This window comes from Erinaceus europaeus, chromosome 3, assembly GCF_950295315.1.
Source record: "Erinaceus europaeus chromosome 3, mEriEur2.1, whole genome shotgun sequence".
Lineage (NCBI taxonomy): Eukaryota > Metazoa > Chordata > Mammalia > Eulipotyphla > Erinaceidae > Erinaceus > Erinaceus europaeus.
This window is the reverse complement of record NC_080164.1, coordinates 145,470,826-145,489,584: the sequence shown is the minus strand read 5'-3', so window position 1 is coordinate 145,489,584 and position 18,759 is coordinate 145,470,826. Positions and strand designations below refer to the sequence as shown.

Sequence of the window (18,759 nt, the reverse complement as noted above, 5' to 3'; positions counted from 1 at the left end):
CCTGGTGAGTATGGTTTCCAGGGACATACACAGACTTAAACTGTTTCATGAGATTCCGAGCTTGAGCAATATCCCGGAGCGAAGTGAAGAGTCCATCCACGACAACTTGGGATTTGTGAAATGTCAGGTTAATTGAAGAGTCACAGCCTGAAACAATCCAGAGAAATTTTCTTGGGTGAACAAATTGTTAGATTAGGTTTTTATTATGACAGCTTGAGCTCAACGTAACACAGTTACTTTTTTTTTTTTTAAATCCTATTTTTTCCTGGTTGTTTCCCACTGACTGTTTCAATCATCCATGAGGAATGGAACATATTGAGCATAAATGCCTTTGACAGAAGTAGAATTTGGAATTGCCTGGGATTGCAGCCACCAGCTTCAGTCCCTAGACTGCAGAAATTTCACAGGAAGAAAGCTCCCCAGGGTCTACTATCTGCAGGGCACAGCTTTGGGAAACTACAAGGAGACACAAAAGAAAATACAAGAGGGTGCTGCGATGAACCTCTCTCACATCAATCCCACAAACAGTTTCCACGAAATAGAAAATCAAGAATCAGAAAGATTATATAGAGCTACTCCAACAGCAGAACTGGCTGGGATGAGCATCTGTCTAACGTGCAAACAAAGTCTGGGTAGATTTCAAAAAGCAGCCATTCAATTCCAGAAGAACACAAAGAGGGCTTAGTAAGAAAGACGACTTCCCAGCAATGATTCTATTTCTTTTTTGATGCTTATAAAGGATGAATTTATCCTCTAACTTGTTAGTTCATTCAGAGGAGAAGTGACTTTGGCTAAGTTAGGAGTTAAAAAAAGAAAGGTTTAAAGACAGGAGTATTTTTGACTCTTAAATACTGAAGACATACTACTCATTCACTCTCACATCTCCTTTGAGATGGAAGCTATTATTTCTCCCATTTTAAAGATGAGAAAACCAAGCTCTAGATCGATTATAATACTCCTACCACTACAGCCTGTCAATACTCTTTCCTATATCCACCCAGTTACCTTGGATATCATGGCATGTTTGGGGAACTGATCCCCTATATTCTGACTTCCCACATTATCTATCTATCTATCTATCTATCTATCTATCTATCTATCTATCTATCTATCTATCTATCTACCTATCTATCTATCTATCTATCTATCTACCTATCTATTCTATCTATCTATCTATCTATCTATCTATCTATCTATCTATCTATCTATCTATCTATCTACCTACCTACCTACCTATCTCTATTTCTGCCTGTGCCTTTGTGTCTATATCCATCTCTCTTCCTTTCTGGGGAATGTTTCTGGCTTTAGGGTCCTGCTTGGCCTTTTTTTGAGATGGGCTGGAAGAGCTGATCAGTCAGCCCAGCTTTCTCATTCTGTGGAGGTGTGGAGTGACAATTCTGGATGAAACACCTCTTATTATCTCTATAGCTTGTCCCTGGGACAGCCACAGGACTGAACCTCAATTGCCTACTTATTCATGAATGCCCCATTCATTCACTTTGCTCTTTCCTGCCTGGCTTCCCTGCTTTCAGGCTGTGCTTTCTAGATTAGCTTTTTAAACTGCAGGCACCCAAACTATTGTCTGTGGACTCCAGAGCTTCCCCAGCAATCTAAACAGAGGCAGCCTGGATTCAGAACCCATGTTCTTTTATTTGGGGAGAGGACGCTTTAATTGAGCTATAATTTGTGTGACATATAATTAGCTCATTTAAAGTATACAACCCATTATCTTTTAGTATATTCACACAGTTGTTCAGCCATCATCATCACAATCAATTCTAGAACATGTTTATCACCCCAATAAGACACTCCATCAGAGTTAACTGTCACTCCTCATTTCCTCCTACCTCCACAGTGTGACAACCACTAATCTGTCTCCTGTCTCTATGGATTTAATGGATTTGGGGACTTCATATAAGCAAATACATAGAATATATGATCTTTAGTGACTGGTTTCTTTCACTGAGCATAATGTTGTGAGGGTTTATCCAAGTTGTAGCATATGTCAGCACTTCATGTCATTTTACTATTAACTAATATTCATTGTATGGGTCTAGCACACTTCATATGTTCATTCATTAGTTGAAGAACACAGCACATTTACGCACTTAAGTTACAATGAGTAATGTTGTTAATTTTACATGTATAAGTATTTTTGTATGGACACGCATTTTTCATCTCCCTTGGGTATATGTCTAGAAATAGAATTGCCAAGTGCTATGAAAACTGTTTAACCTTTCGAGGAATTGCTAGACTGTTTTCCAAAGTGTCTGCAACATTTTATGTTCCCATCAACTATGTATGAGAACTCTGTATTTCCTCCCCCCGACCCACAATACTGATTTATCTTCTTGATTGTAGCTATCTTAGTAGATGAGAACAAACTTGTTGAATTTGATAAAGAGAAAAATTGTGTTTAGGAAGGAGAAGTGTACCCAAGCAAACTTAAGCTAAAATGCAGTATATCTCCTTGGCAGTTATCAAAGGACATGAAAACACTAATTTGAAAGGGTATTTGTACCCAGTATATATATAACTGTGAACAGTTCATTGCTGCACTGTTCACAGAAGTCAAAACATGTAAGCAATCCAAATGACCAACAAAAGATGACTGGAGAAAGAAGTTGTAGGATAGATATTTAATGGAATGCCACTCTGCAATAAAGAAGATGATAATATATCATATGGTACAAAATGGATGAAACTGGAGATGTTGATGTAAGTGAAATATGTAAAGATGTGAAAGATAACTCTGTATGGCTTCACTCTATGTAGGGTACAGATCACTAATGTAAATGAACTAGCCCCCAAATAATAACTGTACTGTCTCTGAGCTTTTATTAAAAATGATGATGAAAGATAAAGATGAGTATGGGATGATCCCACTCATCAACAGAAGTTGAGAAAGAAGATCTGAAAGGGAAACTAAAAGCAGTATATGACTAAATTGAAAGTAGGGCACCAAAGTAAAAACCCTGTGGTGAGGGGTAGACATGCAGCTTCCTGGGCCATTGGGGGTTGGGGGGGATGGGGGGGATGGGACACAGTCTTTTGGTGGTGGGAATGGTGTTTATGTACACTCCTAGTAAAGTGTAGTCATATAAATCACTAGTTAATTAATATGAGAGGGAGAAAATTAATTGTATGTCTCGAAGTTTTTAAAACACAGACTGAGTCTTTCTAATATATGATATGCGGACTCTCTCAAAAGCCTAGACCAAGTAGATCAGAAGCAACCAATGGCATAGCTACATACAAGATACTGGGTACTATACAGCAAATCCTAACAAAAGGACTTTTCAAAGTTAACCCAATTACCAAATAATGTGATGATAACAATGACTCTCCATTGTCTTTTTGAACCCTAAGACAGCAGGAACCTCACATCTCCACTATAGAGCCTATATTTCCCCCAGTCCTGGAACCTTAGGATAGGGCCCACTTTCCCACATGCCTCTCCCAATCCATATCAAATAATATTGCATCTGCTGATCACAACCTAATCAACACAACGATTGCCACCTCAACATGCTTCAGCTTAGACTGTGTCCAGAGACTTCAGATGTGGAATGACAACTCTTCAGCTTCATTACTCGGGTGAGACCTTTCCTTTCACAGTATTCTCTAATTCTATCCCAGGTGGTTCACTTACTAACAAACAAAACTCAGTTTCTGTGTGAGAGAGCATATGTTCACACGTATCCATAAACTAGTGCAAAATATATACCTGAAAGCAGAAGTACACTAGAGTTTGCAGTGAGTACCTCCCTAACACTTCCTCTCCACTATTCCAAGCTTTGGGTCCATGATTGCTCAATAATTTGTTTGGCTTCGTATGTTAACTCTCTTTTCAGCCACCAGGTTCCAGATGCCACCAGGATGCTGGCCAGGCTTCCCTGGATTGAAGACCCCACCAATGTGTCCTGGAGCTCCACTTCCCCAGAGACCCACCCTACTAGGGAAAGAGAGAGGCAGACTGGGAGTATGGACCGACCAGTCAATGCCCATGTTCAGCGGGGAAGCAATTATAGAAGCCAGACTTTCTACCTTCTGCAACCCACAATGACCCTGGGTCCATGCTCCCAGAGGGCTAGAGAATGGGGAAGCTATCAGGGGAGGGGGTGGGATATGGAGATTGGGTGGTGGGAATTGTGTGGAGTTGTACTCCTCCTACCCTATGGATTTGCTAATTTATCCTTTCTTAAATAAAAAATAAATTAAAAAAAAGAAAAATGATGGTGTTTAAAAGAGGGAAGGGTGCACAGATACCTTATTTAATAATTCCTTGTTTGTTTATGTGATAGGACAGAGAGAAATTGGGAGAGGAAAGGGAGATAGAGAGGGAAAGAGAAAGAGACACCGGTAGCACTGTTTTACCACTTGTGAAGCTCCCCCCCACACACACACACAGTTGGGGACTAAGGGCTTAAACCTGAGTCCTTGCACATTATCATGTGTGTACTCAACCTGGTGGCCCCCAAACCATACTCTTTAAACCTTATAATTTTAAATCAATGCTAAATAAACAATGATAAAAACATAAAAAAATTAAAACATCAAATAGAAAAAAATGGAGTGTATTTAAAGTACTTGGGGGCTGGAAAAACAACTCAGTGAATAGTGCACATTTTTGTCATGTATGTGACTCAGTTTTGAGCCATGTCCCCACTGCATTGAGGGAGGATACAGTGCTATGGTCTCTCTCTCTCTCTCTCATCTCAATCTCTCTCTCTCCATTGCTTTGTTTTTATATAAAATTAAAATAAGATGAAGTATGTAGGAACACCCAAATAATCCAGCTTGTAGGAACACCCAAATAATCCAGCTGCAGCAGACATAGGAGGCAGCATGTGAATAGCTGAGGCTGTGTTCTTAGTAACTGTGGAATACTCTGATACCTTTTGAAAAGGGTGGGTAAAATTCAGAGCTGTTTTTACTCACAGTACTTCTGACAGCAAATGTGTGAATCTGCCCTCCATATAACCAGTCCTCTAACTCTCTAGACCCCTACTGAGGATAGCACAATTCAAATTAATTCTGACACATGTGGAGTTAGCCCACACCCACAGTCTAAGGGCTCATTCCCACAAGATTCCTCACACAGCAGATGCTAGCTGCAAGTTCTGGGGCCACCTGCATTTCTAATCAACTGGCTATCAATCAAGGATACCCAGTATTCCATTTATCATAGAACCCGGGACAGGCCTTGGCAGACCATTGCAATTTTATGGTAAAGGATGTAACTCACGAAGAGCCAAAGGGCAGAGCGGTAGATAGAGGAGTAAGCACACACAGAGGAGTCAGCACACACAGAGGAGTCAGCACACACAAAGAGTCAGCACACACAGAGGAGTTAGCACACCACAGAGGAGTAAGCACACACAGAGCACTAACAACCCCTCCTGTGCAACACCAACTCAGAAGTCCTTCAGAAGTCCTTCAGGCCCTACTGTTTAGGTTGTTTTAAAAATGTTTTAAAGTGAAGGTTTCACCACACAGGCATAGTTGATTCAGACATTGCACATTGGTGAGAAAGTCAACCTTTCTGAAAGTTGGGATGAGGATAAAAGTTCTAACCCTCTAAATATGCCTTGTTTTTTCCTATTGCCAGTCCCAACCTGGAAGTTATCTAGGGAAGCCCAGACATCTGTCATCACATGAGGACACAACACACTCCCCTTACTCCAGCGACATTAGGGTTTAATGAGCTGTGTGCCAGGAACTGGGGGCAAAGATCAATAAATTTATTGCATCATAAAAGTCTTCCCACCAGCCATTGTCTCTTTGTTTCTAGAAAGAGCCAACTCACTGCAATTAAAAACAAAATCAAAGTGAGATCAAGTCCAGTGACAAGAAGCCACTCAGTGCCAAATGGATCCTACATTCATGGAATTTACACACTGTAGGAGTCAGAGGTGGGGGGGTGGTGGAGGGAATTTAGACATTCATGTGAACTCCCTCGAGTACTGTGCCAAGCTCTGTGGAAAGGAGACAAGATGTTGTTTTTTTTTTTTTTTTTTTTTGAGGGTCATGTCTATAATTAATTCTTTCTATTCTTAAAGAGGTTCATAAAGAAGAAAAGGTGAGATTCACAGGCAGATTATCTGTTAATGTCATGCTATGCTTATCCTTGGCATTTCCATTCTAACTCAGACATATTAGATCATGTTCAACTCAATAATTAACCAGAAGAAACACTGGAAGGCTATGAATCCTTATTCATGTGGTTTCTTGCCTTAAACTCTTAGGAAGAGTCATTCATGATGTGGTAATTACATCTAAATGCTATACATTATGTACTACTCTTTCACATAAAAAAAGCAAGAAAACATTACTAGTTTTTAAAACCATAAAAAGTATTTCAGTTTCTCTAAAATATATTTGTTAATAGGATATTTAAAATATATATATGGAAATTTATTTTATATTGGACAGAAAATTTCATCCAATTTTCCATGGGTTCCATTGCAATTTTTTTTTGAAAACAAGGAATATGATATTCATCCGTTGGGCACGGCATAACAGAATTATCCATTGAAGCATATATTATTGAAATTATACAAGAAAAATAAACTGGAAAATTGTGACTAGCTCATTAAAGTTAATTAAGCAAAATCTGTGTAGTGGCAGAGTGAGGTCAACTGGGAAGCAGGCTGCTTGACAGAAACATTACTGGTAATTAAACTCAAGTGAACCCAGAAAAAAATAAGACTCTCAAAGAGTTGTTCAAAGGAACAAAAATCCATACATTTACAAACAGAATAAAACTTTTCGGAAAAATAGTCCATTTCATCCATTATCTAAGCTAACTTTCCAAGGGCAACTTTCAACTAAAACACTAACCATTTTCAAGGAGTCTGTTTATCTCAATGCAATATGTATCATCTAATGTATATGTTTTCGGGAGAACAGATCAAAGGAGGTTCATTTTAATTAATCTCTAGGTGTTTTACAATTACATCTATTTATCGTTACTAAAGTACATATTTACATTCACTTACCCTGTAAGACAGACAGACACACACACACAGACACACAGACACACACACACACACACACTTTAGAAATGAAGATGGGGGAGTCGGGCTGTAGTGCAGTGGGTTAAGTGCAGGTGGCGCAATGCACAAGGACCGGCATTAGGATCCCCGTTCGAGCCCCCGACTCCCCACTGCAGAGGAGTAGCTTCACAAGCGGTGAAGCAGGTCTGCAGGTGTCTTTTTCTCCTCCTGTCTGTCTTCCCCTCCTCTCTACATTTCTCTCTGTCCTATCCAACAACAGCGACAACAATAATAACTAAAAAAAAAAAAGTGGATGGGGTGATGGGGGTGATGGGGTGATGGGGTGATGGGGGTGATGGGGGTGATGGGGTGATGGGGTGGGGATGGGGGTGGGCAGTAGCGCACTGGGTTAAGCGCATGTGGCTGGAAGCTCAAGGACCAGCATTAGAATCCCTGTTTGAGTCCCTGGCTCCCCACCTGCAAGGAGGTTATCTTCATAAGCGGTGAAACAGATCTGCAGGTATCTTTCTTTCTCTCCCCCTCTCTATCATCCCCTCCTCTTCTATCCAACAACAAGAACAGCAATAACAACAGAGAAAAAAAAAATGGCCTCCAGGAGCAGTGATAACCCTGGAGGCAAAAGAAAAAAAAAAAAAGTGAACCAGGGAGAATAAAGGACTTCTGTAAAGTCACCTATCTATCCTCAGCAAAGCTGTGGTTCAGCATTGTCCTCTGATCACAGGGCCAAGCTCCCTCTTGCTACTGCCTCCCACATTCAGAATGTCCTCTGTGAATGTAGTCCATTCCACATTTATGCAGTAGGCACACAGAAGTGGTGAGATGCATTCTTCCCTGTGGTCACAGTAATAGACACAACCACTGAATTTTTTTTTATTTTTCATTTAAATTTTTTTATTATTTTATTTTATTGGATAGAGACAGCCAGGAATTGAAAGTAGGGGGAGATAGAGAGACAGAGGGACACCTACAACCCTGCTTCACCACTTGCAAAGCTTTCCCCCTGCAGGTGGGGACCGAGGGCTTGAACCGGGTCCTTGCACACCATAACATGTGTGCTCAACCAGGTGTGCCACCATCCAGCCCCCAGCCACTGAATGTTGAGAGTCAATTTTTAAAAATTTTTAGAGCACTGCTCAGCTCTGGCTTATGGTGGTACTAAACAAAACATGGGACCTCAGAACCTCAGGCATAAAACCCTTGTTCATAGCCATTATACTATGTCCTTAGTCTGAGAGTCTATTTATAGGGCGATTTTGTCTAGTAAAATTCCAGGTAAAATGAAATGAAAGGGGAAATATTTTCCAAAAGTTCATTTTTCTTTTATGCTTATTTTTACTGGACAGAGACAGAGAGAAACTGTTAAAGGGAAAGAGAAGATAGAGAAGGGGAGAAAGAAAGAGAGAGACCTGTAGCACTCGAGAAGTTTGTCCCCTGCAAGGTGGGAATCTGAGCTTGAATCTGGGTCCCTGCACATTGTACCATGTGGCTCAGTGGGGTGTGTCTCTGCCTGGCCCTTCCAAAAGTTCTTGACTGCATTATGAGAGGTACAAACATATACTACATAGGGTTTAGAATCTTTGTGTTGTCATTGTGTTAATATTGTTAAATTACTGCAATGACACTGCCCTGTTGACTTGACAGGGACCTAGACCCAATTTCTCTCAACCTTTCCTTTAGATCAGTAAAGAGAAGAACCGCTTTGCTTTCTCTCATCAGTCAGAGAATATTAAGGAAAGATAGTGTGCTTGGTGCCGACACAACTCCATATCTCTCAGAGACTGATCCACCTCCATCTTTTTTCTTTATGATAGAAACAGAAATAGGGTGAGAGAGAGAGAGAGAGAGAGCAAGAGAGAGAAACACATGAAGCAATGCTCCATCACTCATGAAGCTTCTCCTTGTAGGTGGTGCTTGAACCCCTGTCTATGCATGTAGCAAAGTGTGCACTCTACTGGGAGCACCACCCCTGGCCTCTATACAGAGAACTTGCAAAAAAAAATAATAATATTCAGAGTGTGTATCTGTCAAAATCTGCATTGTCATGTATATTATATAATTAAACAAACTTCTAAATTCTATATGAGCACTTGCATTATTCTATCACATGGACATTCCAAGTTTTAGTCCATTCTTCATTGCTGGACATGTAGGTGGCAAGCACTTTAACTAGGGGACTTTGGTAATGTGTCCCTATTTCTCAGCTCAGTTTACTTGACTTTGTTTACAGAACATGTTCTTGAAACACATAGATGAGAATAGTTCTCTTAGATTCAGAACTCTCATTCTTTGGTTAAGGCACCAAAAGGGAGGCACCGCCTACAGTTTTCTCTCATCGGCAGAGAATACAATGGAAGAGAAGAATCACACTACAGCAGGGCCTGGGCAATAGCTCAGTAGGAGAGCACCGGGTTAGCAAGCCTCTAAGTGGGGAAGGGGAAGTGGGAGGTACAAAGGGGAGGGGAGATAGCCGTTTTTCACACTCATACAAGGTGTGGGGTCCCCAGGTCTGGAAGCACACATCTTTTTTATTTCTGCTGCATAAGGGACGGTATTCAGTTACTTCTAATAAGCCCCTGACAGCCTGTTCCATTAAACCAGCTCATGAGATAACAGTGTTTTGTAAGGGAAAGCTAAGTGTACGATTCCAGTCAATTCTCATTTAATCCACTTAGTTAATAGATAATAAACCAGAAGCTGATCCTTGCCGTTAGCCAAGTACGATCTGCAGACTTCAGTTGCCTGTATCCTGATAAGAAAGGCCCCTGGTCCCCAAGGGCACCCTATGTCCTTCTAAAATGGGGAATGACTCATGCTCCTGTAATTTCTTTGTCTGAAAGGCTTGGGGAGCTCTTGGGTAAGAGTCCAGTTACTCCTCAGAACAAGAAAGTAGGGTTCCTGTGTCTATGCCTAGCCCCCCCCCCCCACACCCTCTTACCTATTTCCATTTACTGAAATCCCTACACTTTAGCAGAGTGAGAAGAGTAGTTTCTGGGGCCTTGCACCCTACAGGGACCTGAGTCTCCAGCAACAACAAAGTTAAAATGGAGAGAAAAATCCAGCAGCCGAATGATCCTCTGGCAAAGGCTGAAATGAAGCTGTGGTTCAGACTTAGCTCTTCTGTTTTTTCTTTCAGGAGCAGGATTGAACCTGGCTGGTGCTTGGGAAAACTGTTTCAAAAGAATCTGGTTTTCACAAGTTTGATTTTTATACCATATGTATTAAGGAAGATAAAGCATCTTATATCAGGAGACTACTGTGTCCAAGACCTCCAGCTGGATTATTAGAGCTGAAACGGCCAACACACACACACACACACACACACACACACACACACACACACACACACACACACACACACAGTCAGAGCTGATCTTTTCATTCTTGTATTTCACCTAGAGAGAGTGACAGATACACAGAGAAAGAGGCCCACAGACCTCCCCCTGGTGTCCTCCCCAGCAGTCCCATGTGCTGCAGAGGCTTGAATTTGGCTCCTTGCTGCAAGACATGCCCACTCCTGGATGAAGTGTGTCTCCCCCTTATCAACTAACTGCATGGTTGGATAAACTGGGAGAAGGAAGAGGGGATGGCTGGAATAGTGTGTAACAATGTCTCTCTATTTAGTGATATTCTCTTCACAGAGCAAAAGGCCTCTCACATTGGCCTGAGATGAGGTTAAAATAAAAAAAATAATCATTTGAGTTTGGTCAAGATGCCCTTTTCTGGTCTGGACTCAGTTTTTGCAAGGCTGGTTTCCTCATCCTTGTGCAGATCCCAAGGATGAGACCATCTGGTCCACACACTGGTTGCTTCCCTGCCCTCCTGCTTCTCAGCAGATCTCTGGCAGCAGGGTGCCCACCCCCACAGGCTCCCAGGGCAGTCAGGGAAAAGGTCAGCTTGGGAGTGTGACATGGGCAGAAAGGGCAGAGACTTCTGAGGTCATGACCCCCTCATCTATCCACCATTCTGACAATGCCTTTTTTTCCTCAGTCTAAGCCATTGTTTTTAAAATGGGGTCTTAGAACTGAGGTGGCTAAAGAGGGAAGGGGGAGGGAGACGAAGGGGTAGACGGTGTCTGTGGATTATGGAGGAAGGATATGGGTACCCTGGTGGCCAGTGAGGTGTGAACACCTGTAATTTGAAGAGAGGTGAAATTGTATCCCTAAAATGTAGTTGTGAAAAATCAAGCTTAGACTGTTTCTCTTATGTGAGAGAGAAGAGGGAAAAAAGGAAAGATACCTGAAAGCAGTAATAGGTGTAGAAGTAACTTAGAAAGGAAGTGAAGGCAGGACCATGAAAAAATTTTTGCAAACAGTATATACATATAGATGATTATAGCATTGGCCCATATCGGTGACCTTGAGAGAACTACAGCAGGTTCTAGTGGGGGGGTGGTGGTGGTAGTAGAAACTGTATGAAATTAAACCCCTATTATCTTATAATTTTTTAAATCAATATTAAGTCACTGATAAAAAAATACACTAAGAAAAAGAAAATCAAGCATTTCTTAAAGTGCAAAATAGAAATGGGGGTGTCTTTTCAAGGCTCTCAATGTTTAGCACATGGAAATAAAACAAAGCAAAATAAGAAACAAAATAATCTTAGCAAGTGAAACAGGATCACATCAGAAACTTATGGCAGTCCTGGTGAGCACATAAGAAAGGCTGGTTATGCAAAAGACTTTTATGCCTGAGGTTCTGAAGTTCCAGGTTCAATCCCAAGCACCACCATAAATCAGAGCTGAATAGTGCCCTGGTGAAAAACAACAAAACTGTAAAAATATGATAACAACAAAAAAAAAAAGTAGAAAAAAGGAAGGGAAGAGAGGAAGAAAGAATGAATGAGCAAAAGAAACAAGGAAAGAAAGACAGACAGAATGAGGAAAAAAGGAAAAAAGAAAGGAAGGAAGGAAAAAAAAAAAAGAGTGCATCACAAGTCTTTTTTCAAACATGTGAGGCACCCATAGATACAGGGAAGTCATTTAAAAGTTATAAAGAATTCTTTCTCTCTCATGCACACACACATGTACATACATCTATGTATGATTTTGTTTGACATTGAAACATGAATGTTTGCTTACTTGTTAATCTTTTGAGGAAAGGCCAAGAGTTTATCTTTCAGTATTGTCTGCTGAACAGAATTCTGTCTTAAAGAACACACACACGGTGGACCGTAAAGAACTGCTAATGTTAGTCCATTTAAGATGGAAGAAGGAATGACACCTGAGCCACACTGTGCAGGCAGAAATCTTCTAGATTTAAACATAACTTTTGTTTCCAACATTATAATTACTTTGTTCACATCTAATTCAAAAGCATTTAAAAAATCTTTGTAGGTGGGGGTAGCTAGCATAATGGTTATACAAAGAGACTTTCATGCCTGAGGCTCCAAAGTCCCAGGTTCAATACCCTCATACCACCATAAATCAGAGCTGAGCAGTGCTCTGGTTAAAAAAAAAATAATAACTAAATAAAATAAGATTAAAAAAAAATCTTTGCTTGGGGATATTGCCTAAGGAACCCAATACACCCATCCAAAAAGATCTGTGTACAAATATGTTCTTAGCAGCACAAATTGTAATAGCCAAAACCTGGAAGCAAACCAGATGTGCAACAACAGATGAGTGGCTGAACAAGTTATATACACAATGGAATACTACTCAGCTATAAAAAGTGGTGACTTCACCGTTTTCAGTCGATCTTGGATGGAACTTGAAAAATTCATGTTAAGTGAAATAAGTCAGAAACAGAAGGATGAGTATGGGATGATCTCACTTTCTGGCAAAAGTTGAAAAATAAGATCAGAAGAGAAAACACAAGTAGAACCTGAACTGGAATTGCATGTTGCACCAAAGTAAAAGACTCTGGGGTGGGTGGGTGGGGAGAATACAGGTCCAAAAAGGATGACAGAGGACCTAGCAGGGATTGTATTGTTATATGGAAAACTGGGAAATGTTATGCATGTACAAACTATTTTATTTACTGTTGAATGTAAAACATTAATTTCAGTAAAGAAATTAAAAAAACCCTCTTTGCTGACTCTTTAAAAACCATTCAATTTGGTTCTCACTGAAACAATTTTCCTTTGTCATTCATGTTTCATCCATATGTAAGAATATCTAACACTTAAAACTTAAAAACCTGGCTGACACACAGATTCAGAGTCATTAACATCAGGTAAGGCTCCAGAAGGCCCAGCACAGGGCTCACAAAGACTAATCATAATCACTGCATGTAGTCCCTCTCCCAGTCTCCTAGTCAACACTGAGCCTATGACCCCTTGGTTTACTTTAATTCTGTTCACAGTCCAGGAATCAGTTCTGTGGCCACTAGTTGTCCTTCAAATGACAAAAGAGAGAAGGAAAGGAGGGGTGGGGTCTTCTCAATTTACCTCTGACCTCCGGCACAGTGCCTGGCTCATAGAATCCACTGCCTAGATAGTTCCTAAATAAATGAGTGGGGGGGGGGGGTATGGAGAGGTGACAGGAAAAAAGAGTGGAATTAGACCAAGTGTGCTGCAAAGTAACAGCCCTGATTTTCCTGAGCAGTTGATAAACTATGTCTGCAGGAAATTTCAAACAAAGAGCTCCCAGATGGTTTTGAGTAATTGCAGCCTACATAAGTAAGTGGATCAACTCCCAAAAAGGCTACTTTAGCAGAACCACCTCAATTGGCTACATAAATTCTGATTGTTTGTTGAACAAGCAAAACCAAACTCTACAGGGTTTAGGTATATATACTGTGAGATAAGAACTGTTTTAAAAAGAAAGGGAATGCCAAACACAAACTTCAGAAACAGTTACTCCTGGGGCCAGGGGGAGGGAAGTTAGCAAAGGACTAAGGCTAGAGTTGATGATTTTCTGGGGTGGTGGTGGGGAGTGTTATTATATAATTATGCTTTATAACATAGATATCACATCATCTTTTAAGCAGATCAGTTATGATCTTAAAAAAAAAAAAAGCTAATCAAGCAAAAACCTGTTCTGCTGCTTTTTAAGCCTACAGCAAATTCTGCTTTTTAAAACAGCTGGAAAAAGGGAAGAAGTGACAGCTGAAATCTATTATTACTCGGCAGGTCTGGGATGTGTGGTGGACATGGAAAGACTTGTACAGTCATGAGAGAAAGTGCCGCCCAGAATTCTTGTCCAAGCCTTGAGGCTTTTTTCTGAGAAAATGTGTGTGTGGGAGACCTGCAAGTAGGGAAGCTGTCAGGAATATGCATTGGAACTGGCACTACCAAAGGCAGGTGTGCCTGGTGTGGTGCAATGCCAAGCTGCCAGAGAGACTCAGAAAGGACAAACAGCTCCCTCCCTCTCTCTCTCTCTCTCTCCATATATATATGTTTTATTAATAAAAAGGAGAGGGAGAGAGAAAAAGAGAAGCTGAGCACATGAAATGCTAGGGATGGAACTTGGGACCTCATGCTGAAGAATCCAACTGTGCCACATCCCAGGCCCCACAGCTCCTTGATCTTGACTATCTATATGATTTCTAGATATGCGAAGGAGGTAGCAGGACAGACAGTCCTGGACCATCCCATAGACAAGGAAATGTTCTATTTCAAAACACTTTTTCTGAGATGCCTCTGAAAACATTTCTCCAAAGTAGCTTTTCTTATTGCCCTAACTCTTTTAAATTTATTTTTTCAATTTTATTAGTGATTTAATAATGATTAACAAGATTGTAAGATAACAAGGGTACAATTCCACACAGTTCCTACCACCAGAGCTCTGTGTCCCATTCCCTCCATTAGAAGCTTTGCTATTCTTTCTTTTTTCCTCCAGGGTTATCTCTGGGGCTCGGTGCCAGCTCTAGGAATCCACTGGTCCTGATGTTCATCCCCCCCCTTTTTTTTTGGTTATTGGAAGGCCAGAAAGAAATTGAGAGAAGAGGGAGAGATAAAGAGGGAGAAATGCCCTACAGAGCTGCTTTACCGTTTGTGAAGCGACCCCCCAGGAGGTGGGGAGCAAGGGCTCAATCTCAGATCCTTATGTGGGTCCTTGAATTTAGCCAGGTGTACCACCGCCTGCTCCCCACTCCCCGAATTCTCTACCCGTCTGGGAGTATGGACCAAAATTCTTTATGGGGTGCAGAAGGTGAAAGTCTGGCTTCTGTTAATTGCTTCTCTGCTGGACATGGACGTTGGCAGGTTGATCTATACCCCAGCCTAACACAGTCTTTTTTATCTGAAGATTTTATGGAGTTAAAGAAGGGAGGCATCAAAACCTTTCTAAGAACTGTTGTAGTACTGCATCATATTAAACAATTCAATTTCATATGTCATTTATTAAGTCATCCTGGTAAATCAATCCAAACACACCTCAGACATTTAGCATTTAGCATTCAGAGGAGCTGAATACTCGTGTTTGAGGCTACTTTTCTTTTTTTAAAGAAGGCATCACATTTTTTACTGGTTACATAATCTCTATTATTAAGGTGTAGGAAAATCAGTTCTTTCTCATATCTCCTCACTATCGGCCCTGTTTCCAAGGATGAAACCCACTCCAAGAGGGCAAAAGACAGTCACATCAGATTCATGTGTTTAAACCTTCCTATTCCCAAAGAGGAGGAAAACTGGCTTGTGACAGTAATCACAGGCTAGCCCTCAACTCCAGCCTCTCTCATTACAAGTGCTTCCTTTCTGGTTGATAGGTTTTATTCTGTTGAATTAATTCCACTGAATGGCACATTTGCCGTTTATATGGTAAGTCCCCTTTCCAAATTGATTACCAGTTCTGATGGCTTTGAATGGCTCAAAGGGTTGCTGGACTCCGAGAGCAGGCTTGAGAGATAATCTGCATTTCATTGCTTTCCAAACACTTTCAGGTGTGGCCAGGAGTGCGCCACACCTTATAGGCCCATGTGACAAACCAGTAGAGCTGATCCTGGCTGAACGAGGAGAAAACAAGCCTGCACTGCATGCGTGTAAAGGCATGGCTGCGACACGCTCACTCGCGTGCTAAACATAGTTGCAGCTCGTATGCTGACATCTTCCTGCTTCCTGTTCATTCTTTCATGGGGTGCTATAAAGGCTGAGACAGCAACAGAGACAAGGGATCACAAGCCTGAGGCAGATTTAGGCTGGGGTAAACTTGAGCTGCTTATTCATTTTTCTTTGAACTGAGAAGAGATTACCATCATTTGATTCTAGTAGCAAGGAGTAATTCCCCAGTGCTGAGCTTCAAAACAGAGGAGACAGTCTAGCATTCAGAGAGGAAATATCCCCCCCTCCTTCCAAGGCCTGGTTGAGGAAGTTCCTTTCTCCTGGGTTTGCTGTACCAGCCTCCACAAGCAATCCTGAAGCTTGTCATTCTCCACCCTCTGCACCTCCATCCCCTCCAGAGCAGAGGTCCAGACCCCCTCCTCCCTGATGTCACAGGAAGGCTTCCTGGAGTTGCTGGTCAAGAAGGAAGTTATGAAGATGTAAAATCTTTGTCCAGATCCAGTCTTATTGGTTTCATAACTAATAGCAAAGGTCCATTGTCCAGAGGGTTTCAAAGAGATAAGTTGGGCTTCAGCAAAGTTAAAAAAAGAAAAAGAAAAAAAATGAAAGCAAAAACTATAGGAATACTGTGAGGTCATTTCTGGCTATGACCTGGGGAATGTTTTCTTATTCAAGTTTCATGGAATAAATTATGATTTGATTTGCCTGCTAATTACACAAGTCTGTGCTACAGCCTAATTGTTCATTTGTAGAAAGGGATAAAATCAAAAGTCCAAATGATGACACATTTAAGAGCCTTTCAAGCAACTGATCCTGCCCCATCTCTTGTTCTTGCTGTCATTGAGAGGATTTTTAAAAGAATCGAACAATCTTTCTTATCTATTATGTCTCTTGAGCAGCAGTCTCACTAAGCTTATTAGTATTATTCTGTAAATATGAAAGGAGAGTAGTATTCTTTTATTTATATGTTAGGGAAGGATAAGTGATCTATTTGAGAAAGAGAATAAAAGGAAAGCTTATTGGCCTAAAGTTTCTTTTACCCTTTTGTCTCTTAAAAGAATAGAAGCACAAATGGGGTTTATTTTTCTCCCAGTAGCAGACAGATCAAATGAGATCCCTGCCTCCTCCCTTCCCCCAACACACACAAAAATCACTCTGCTTCAATCTAAGGTTCCACTGCACCTGTTGTTGTAAATCTCCATTGAACCGGGCCAGCCTTGCTACGCCTGAAATTCAAACTCCTGCTAAATGAGGTCTCTTATCTATCACTGTTCTGTATTTTCTTTTGGAGGCAACGTGGATTAGTGTGTGGGTTAGCTGTGTCTGATTCAGAGATGGGATGAAGTCCAGAGAGGGTTGCCAACTGACCCCTGGCCTGGAGGAGAAGGACAAAACTACCACCATTCTCCTCACCTCCTTTTGAGCCTTGAGAGGGAACTCCAGGACCAATTGCAAGAAATTCAGAAAATTTACACACAATTCCTACCTCCTGCAACTCAGGGCTCAATTCACATTAAACTCATTGTTAAAATTTGGAAAGTACAAGATAGGAAAGACCACTACATGACAGGTGCTTCTTCTTTTAAAAAAAGATTTATGTATCAATGACAGAGAAAGAGAAAGAAAAAGAGAATCAGAGCATCACTCTGACACATGCAATGACGGGGATTAAACTCAGGACCTTGTTTGTAAATCTAGTAATCTTACCACTTCCAGGTCATCCTCTTATCTGTCTTGACCCCAATCCAGCCAACCTCAGGCTTCTACAGAGTCTCTTCTGGGGATAGCTAAGATGAATCACATACACAGGGCAATTTAAATTCTGCTGACAAAAGTGAATTCTCATAAAAAAGGCTTAGGGTTTATAGCTTTCACTTGCTTCTGACCAGAAACATTTTGTTTTGTAGCTGATTTAACACTGATTCACACAATTATAAGATTCAGAGGTACTGTTTCAGTCTTACATGTATATGTACAATCACTGCACCTGCTGCCAACGTTTGGGCAGTGCCATTCTTAAGCCCACAGCTGTCTTCAGTTACTCTCTGTCTGCTACGTGCCATAGAGACGCCTTGGGCTCAGAGCTGGCAGTCTTTTCTTCTGAAGCCTAGATACAAAGAAGGGTTGAAGAGAAAGATAAAGGCTGAACATAGTCTTAGTTTCTCAATTCTCTGAAAGGGCAAGGGAAGTGAGGGCTATCTTGGAAATAAAAACTCCAAAATGGTTGGTATTTCTTTTTGGCCTCCTCCAGGGGGATGAAACCTGAACAGCCTCTACCACCCAGCTTGGTAATACTGGAATTCTCTCTTCAATTGTGAGTTCACAACTGCCTTCATTTCTGTACCACGTGGAGCCGAAGGAATACATGTCTCCCTCCAGGTGAAAAAACAGTGTCCCTTGCTCAGGACCAGGCTCACCTCGAAGTCAAGGTACAACAAAAACCTCCTTGTGAACTCACAAAGGGAGACAGTTCTCAAAATTTTAAGTGTTTGGTCGACACCTCATGCAAGACCAGGCACCCAGGAGGCGGTTAGTGCGTGCATGTGTGGATAGATTTAAAAAAAAAAAAGTGCATTTCCTCTAAAAGAGAAATACTCCACTGAGAATTATTGGCACTGGCTCTAAGGCTTTACATTTCTGGAGGCAGTCTGTGGGCCCTGAAAAATCCTTAGACCTCCATTTAAGCTGTCAAACACTGGAAACAGCAACTCCTTGAAAGTGCCTCTCCAGTGACTTCTGTGAAGCCTCCCACAGCCACGGAAGCCAGCGTGTTCAGTATGCCACATGCATGTCTCAGTCT

At 41.2% G+C, this 18,759-nt stretch overlaps 1 protein-coding gene across 1 annotated transcript in view; it reads right to left on the bottom strand.

Annotated features, from left to right (window-relative positions):
• Positions 1-18,759, bottom strand: part of SCFD2 (sec1 family domain containing 2) — a 421,358-nt gene that overhangs the window by 37,017 nt on the left and 365,582 nt on the right. The window contains exon 6 of the mRNA XM_007539707.3: positions 2-147. Within this exon, the coding sequence (XP_007539769.1) occupies positions 2-147 (146 nt within the window). The remainder of the gene's footprint in view (position 1; positions 148-18,759) is intronic.